Source organism: Passer montanus, unplaced genomic scaffold (assembly GCF_014805655.1).
Source record: "Passer montanus isolate IOZ18808 unplaced genomic scaffold, ASM1480565v1 scaffold2, whole genome shotgun sequence".
NCBI lineage: Eukaryota > Metazoa > Chordata > Aves > Passeriformes > Passeridae > Passer > Passer montanus.
The window spans coordinates 14,721,908-14,728,783 of NW_024366591.1; the positions used below are offsets into that span (position 1 = coordinate 14,721,908).

A 6,876-nucleotide genomic window follows, 5' to 3' on the forward strand; every position below is an offset into this window, starting at 1 on the left:
GTCATCATTGGTAGAAGATTCCAAGTCTTCACACAGTTGCAGACACTGTAAGAGTGTGGCATGGATATGGAGAAGAGATAAAAGTGGCAGAAAAAGACTTTTTTTTCCCCTTTTTTTTTGCAGGTGATCTGGAACAAAAATTTGAACTGGAAATAAGCCCTCTTTGTAATCAGCAGAAGGATACAGTACCAAGTATCCAGATTGGTAAGTATTAGTTTCATTCTCTTCATGTTTATCTCACTATGGCAGAAGCTCTAAGAGAAACTTTTGTTCACCACAAGCCCCACTCTGATCCAGTTGTTTTAACAATAAGAGCTGTGGATACTGTAAGAGTTAAAAAATATGTTCTAAATTGAAATGTTCAAAACAAAATCTATCTAAGCCAAATGTTCAACAGAAACACAAAGGAGTCTTTGCATAGGGGGAAAATACCCACAGGAAAAAATTAATTGCAGTGTTAAACACTGGTTACTGTCTTGTCTGAAATCTCCTCAAAGGATTGCTGATGGTCACAGAGTTTAGTGTGACACACACAGATAAAGCCATATCTTGTCATGTATGCTGGTTAGAAGATGTGCATTTCAAAAGGAATTGATGTCTGAGACTTTGTTGTTATTTTTCATCAGGGCTTTTGCCACTTACCTTACTCTGTGCTTTTGCGGCACTCGGTGGGGCAGTGCACTTGTGGAATTAACTTGTCACTCACCAGCTGTTCCTTGTGTGTTTCTCCAGGGTTCATGACATACATCGTTGAGCCACTCTTTGAGAGGTGGGCCCAGTTTACAGGCAACACTCCCCTATCTGAAAACATGCTAAACCATCTCAGGAGGAACAAGGCCAAGTGGAGAAGCTTGCTCCACAAGCAACACAGCAGTAGTAGGAGCAACGACCACTCAGGCCAAGTGACTGGCAGCCAGGAACAGACTTTAAATGAAGAAGAGACTCCTTAGTGGCAGCTTTGCACTTTTCCTTCTAGCACTGCTATCTCCGTCTTGGTCACAGCAGCAAAAAAGGTCCCGGGGAGCAGGAGCCTGTTGTCAACACCGTGCAAAGGCAAGAAATGGCAAAGCTCTAAGGGTCCTCATGAACACACCCATGGTTCTGCTGGGTTTCTTTCATCACCTTCCTCTCCCCTCTCTCCATTCTGCGCATGCCTGATGCCATTAGTCACTCCTGACCCCAATCTGCCCCAATGTGGAGTCCCAGCAGCCAGGAAGCCAGGCCAGTTCCAGCTGCCATGAAGCAGGGAGGCTTGCTGAGAGAACAGGGGGCACAGAGAGGCACTCCTGGTGATCTTTTCATTTAACACAAGTCATATGTGACATATGTATATAGGTCCAGAGTGCCACACCCTTTCTAGGCTGGCAGCTGGGCTGCACATTAAACCACCAGCATCTCCAGCATCCAGAGGACATGGACCGAGCGGGACGGTGCTCACAGAGGGCAGAGAGTCAGGCTGTTTTAGTGGTTAAAAACCTTTTTAACTTTTGTATTCTGTGCACTAAACAACAGATCTATAAACCTTGGACTGAAGTTACTCTCCGTATACACACCTTCAGTGTAACAAGGCTTGTTTTGGTAATCATTTTTATGCCACTTTGGATAAAAGACGGGCATCTTCTCATTGCAAGGAACAGTATTCCCTCACAGCTGAAAGGGAAGGTGTAGTACAGTCTAAACCTTTGAAACACAAACAGATCTATCTTTTGAGTACTGTTTCAAGTTACCTGTTTATATTCATATGTGTACATTTTCTGTAAATAGAAAGCGCTACTGATTCCCATGCCAAAATACTGGAGTACTGTGGGATGATTGCTACCTGTAAAAACATTGGCACTGTGAACAGAATACTGTTAGTTTTAATACAAGAGAAAGCATTTGTAAATATGGTATAGAGTTTATTAATATACACCATTGTTTGTGGATAAAAGCCTTAACTTCTAGCATCCTTCATCTTCTGATAGCTGCCAAAATCATACAATTACAAGATATGATTCTGAACTGCCTTTCCACTATCCAAGGTGTATCAAAGGTCATTGAGGAATGAAGTCTGGCAGGATAACTTCTTGAAAACTTCAAACACATTCCATATGGGTTCGTGTTGTTAATCCATGGCACCTTGCACATTCGGTCTAGGCAAATGTTTCACAGCGCCTGAAGTTTTAAGTTTAAAAAAAAAACCCAGGCCCCACAGCAACACCACATGATTTGACAGTTCAGCATGATTACCATTTATTCAAACGTGTGAATTTTTACTAAATAGCTTAGTCATCCACAAAGCATGGCATTAGTTCTGGAGTTCAGTTGTTTTCTTGAGAGATGTTGCAGTGTAGCTGATTTTTTCCCCACATTCCCTCCTTACGTAGTTAGCATCAAAATGCATTTGTATTTTTCTTTTAATTAAAAGAATACTTCAACTGACTTTTAGATTAGTCTCAGTCAATGAAGGAAAAAAACGTGTTGTAATCAGACTACTAAAAATCCTCCTAGCTATCATAGTGGCTGAAGAATTTTCTATGATCTCATCTTTGTGAAAGATACTTGGCCTTAACTATGCCATAAACAACCTCAGTTCTGACAGTCTTTATTAAACTTTACTTAAGCTTCCACCATTTCAGTGAGATTGTATTCTCAGACACTACTGCGTTGCACCAAAGGGATTGTTCCCTGCTCCTCTGCCCCCAGAAAGAATAACTGCATTCAGGTGAAACACAGTGTTGTTGTGAACCCCCCGTACATCAAATCTGTACAGCTGCTTTCCAGAAGAACGAGCAGGTATGGCCAGGTAGTCACGTTTGGATAGTCACGTTGAGATGTGAAGAGGCCAACAAAGAAAGAGCTTTTTAAGTTGGTGTTTGAGAAACATGAGGAAGATGTTTTCTCACAGAAGTGCAAGGGAAAACAGAATACATTTTTTTTCAGTTAGGGGGGATATTGACTTGATGAGAGAAGGTTCATGCTCATAAGGTGACTAATGTGTTTAGAGGAAAATAAAAAGCATGAGTTTTAGTGAAGGATGATTTACTCCGCTAATTCTTTGTATGTATCTTCAGAGAAAAGGGGCTGAAACCCAGTGAAGTAAAAAAGGGCAAAACACGGTGAGCACACAAAGCACTCCAGTGATGTTTTTCTGCCCCTCCACTGTTATGCAAGGTACAACCAATAGAAAACCTCCTTCTTCCTTCCACTAATCTAAATGAGATTCATACAACAGAAGGACCACAGCAAGCAACGGGCACTCAAGGGAGTTGTCGTGGAATTAAATTGTTTCTAACTACTGGACATAAATGTCTTCTTAAGCACATGAGGGTGGTGGGGGTGGAAGCACCACCACTTTGTAGCTTTTTAGGTGTACCTTTCCTTCTGACAGATGTAGGACAATTATTAGGACATTACGTGAGCAATGTAATGCGCTACTTAGAAGCACTTAAGTCCATACAAAAGGATGTAATTTCCCGTGTTTTATCTTTTTACTAGGAAATGGAAGCCCTTTGCCATCTAGCTCAAAGAATTTTTTTAAAATGTTCTGAAATTTAGTTAAACCCAGCATCTAGCAGCATAAAAAGCTCTTGACAGAAACATTGTCAAGCTGTTTCTGAAGAGCTTCCAAAAAATAGGTCCAACAGGAAAGCTTAGGTACAAATCAAATTTTCTTACAGCCACATTAAACCCAAGCCCTTTTCTACAAGTGGAACCTATAGGTTCCATTTCAAGTTTGCTCTTAGCATATTAAAACTTTCCAACTTTAAAAAGCTCTTCTGAAAATTATCAGGCTGTGGGGGATTTTGGTGCACTGATCATACCGGCTAGATTTCAATCACCTTGTCTAATGAAACAGTGCTTGAAAGAGGTTCAGGGTGGCCCTGAAGCAGCACTTCTGTACTTGTGAGCCAAACCCATTGCACACGTTTGGGCCTGGGCCACTTTGCCTCGGGTGCTCCAGATAGAAGTGCTCAGAAAGGGTAGGCTCTGGCAGCAGATGCCTGGCAGCCAGATTCCCTGGGGTCTGTAATACAAAATCTGATTTCCTGTAGAAACCCTAACTGGTACCAGCCAATCCAACAGCACCACTGCTTAGCATGTGCATTTGTAGCATATGTGTGGTATTCTCTGGTTTGGAGGGCATTTCTGCACTGGGGTTTCTCCCCAGTGTGCCAACAGGCTGCTGATGCACAGAATAGAAAAGCTATGCAGATAATACAGATTTTGGTGGTGTCAGCCCTATCAGCCACTTTACAGAAGGCTCTTGTAAATTATTTTTCCCTCCCACTGGGCCAGTGCAGCTGAAAGATTTTTAAGTTTTCAAACTGAGTTAAGGTTTTCATATCTAGAAAGAGGAAAAAAGCTGTTAAAAGCAGGATGTTAAAATGTTTTTATGCCCCACAAATGAGATTAAAATCTAGCTCCTCTAAATGAAGATTTCATACCATCTAAAAGGCAAAATTTTGTATAACTAACAATAATAAGTGATAATAAGTGAAAAGCTTAGGCTGGTTAAAATAATGCATATGTATGCATTGTCATTAAGTAAAGATTTTACCTACCTTTGTGTTTGTAAGTGTCAATGGTTCAGCCACCAGTCAAATGGGGAATAAAAGGACTATTGACAACATGTACCTTTGGAATACAAGGAACAAAGACAGGAGTAGCTGAGATTAAGTAGAGTCCAGGAGGAAAAAGAAAAAAACCCACATGATCTGCAGTTGTGTCTAACCTAATCTACAACACAGGTCAATTAGTTTTGTATAAACTTGGTTTTCATGAAGAAAACCAAAACCTCCCCAACGATTAATGAGAAAGCTGTAAATGAGATAAGGCTGTTGTTACGCTGCACAGTGATCTCACCAGATTTTGCAGTCTGGGGTTTCAATTTCTGTTAAAGTTTCCATCAAATTAGACACAGAAGGCACACTTAGCCTTCCAAAAGAATTCTCAGAAAGGAAAAACTCAAGTAGCCACAATTTTATTTTCAGGTACCAGACAGGGTACCAGCCATAATATATTGCATTATATTTTAAGTCACTAATCTGAGTTGTCCATAAAGTGTGCCCATTCCCCATGGCCCACAAAAATCAATAATTAAATTTGAATTAAAACCCTGCAAATCCAAAAAAAAGGCCACCCCAAAACACAAAACAAAAACATAAGGCAAGCTTCATGCCATGGGTATGCATTCAAATTACTTTGATTGGTGCAAACTGTTGCTCTTTGTTTCTATAATCCATTCAATATTTTAGGTACATAAATTTTTAAGTGCAGACCATAAGCTTGACATGGATGTAAAATATATTCTGCTTATCTTTGAATTCAAGATTGTATATGTCATGTTTATTGTAAAGCATTTTATATATACATAGTCACATATCTTATACAACTCTATGGGCCAAACACAGGTCCCCCCAACTTCACTGGGACCAAGAATCAGCCCCCATATGTGCGTATATATGCCATATGCATCATTCTGAAAGGAAGCACTAGATTGTGTGAAAATGCTGTGACTGCTATGCAGTGATGCCAAGAGACTTAACTGTATCTTTTTTAACATACTGCTGTAAGTATTCATCATGTCGAAGAATGACAGCTAATAAACAAAAAAAAAGTTAAGTGTTCCAAGTTATTTGGTAAAGCCAGTTGATTGAAGGATCTGCTTTGTTTGCAGAAGACATTCTGGTTTGACAAGGCAGCAAAGATCCCACTGCATTCATTCTCTCACTGCCTCTCCTTTCCTCCAACAGAATAATCACTTTCCTAGTGTGCTGTTTCTGAGAAGAACTTTTCTCTAAATTTCTCCTTAGACTTGCTGTATGAATATAAATGGAGTTCCCAGCAAGTGAAGCATTTCCATGTAATTTTCCTAACCATGTAGTAGAAGGATTTTCAAACTGCAGGGAAAATGGTTCCCTGCTTAAGTATTTAAAAGAGAGTTTTCCTTAAACTATTGTTTCAGTTCCAGTAATGAGTTCTCCTTAGGATCATTGGTCAGTTTTAATCTCCATTTTCTCATTTCTGTTTCAGACCATGTTCTTTATATGTGCCACATGACAGAAGCTTTTTGAAGTTTAATTGAAAATACAAGAAGTATTGATGTTCTACACTGATAAGTATTTCTAAGTGAGAAATACTTGTCATCACTGATGGGTATCACTGCAGGGACTCTTCTTGACTCTGACACATTTCTAAAGCCAGAATTAATTTGTACCTCGAAGTGTTCAGCAACAATACTCACATAGTTTGTGCCATGCAAATACTACAATTGAACAAAATATAGGAGCTGGAAATATATTTTGTTTCTGTGCCATTTAGCCAACACTTTAAATTCAAACTTTTCTAAAAAAAAAAAAAAATCCACCCTTCAGAATCACAGTAAGTATTTTCCTCTGTCCCCCAGGTGCAAACAGAACTGCAAAAATTGATTTTAGAATGAAGCCGCTTAGAGATCTATTCTATATAGGGCTGGACTTATGATGGTTTCTCCAGGAGTCTTCTACAGTCACCATTGGAAAACCACTCTGTTTTCCATAGCAGATTTAACAGAGTTATTTTCAAGTACAGCCAAATCAATACATCTTCCTACTCTGCACAACCACTGTCTGGATGGTTGCTGATGTTTCATTGTTCAAAACAAAAAATGCAGACCAGCAAGTTGAAATGCATCAATGAACAGCAAAAGAAAAACTAATTACATGACAATATTTTTGTCCTGGCCAAATACTTAATTATGGTTTAAAGTTCAGGTGGAAAATCTTGGAAATATATCTATTCAACAAGAGAAGAAACCATGTAATATGCGTGTGACAATTATGTGACAGACACTCCTTTTAGCTAAAGGTGAGGAAGGCGGGGTCTCTCCAATGTCCAATCCTCTTCTGGATGAAA

The 6,876-nt window shown here is 39.5% G+C and overlaps 1 protein-coding gene across 3 annotated transcripts in view; it reads left to right on the forward strand.

Annotated features, from left to right (window-relative positions):
• Positions 1–5,604, forward strand: part of PDE7B (phosphodiesterase 7B) — a 170,982-nt gene extending 165,378 nt beyond the window's left edge. For all 3 annotated transcript variants that reach the window (XM_039707004.1, XM_039707005.1, XM_039707003.1), the window contains 2 exons: positions 124–204; positions 733–5,604. In XM_039707004.1, coding sequence (XP_039562938.1) covers positions 124–204; positions 733–950 — 299 coding nt within the window. In that variant the 3' untranslated portion in view covers positions 951–5,604. The remainder of the gene's footprint in view (positions 1–123; positions 205–732) is intronic.
• Positions 5,605–6,876: the final 1,272 nt, after the last annotated feature.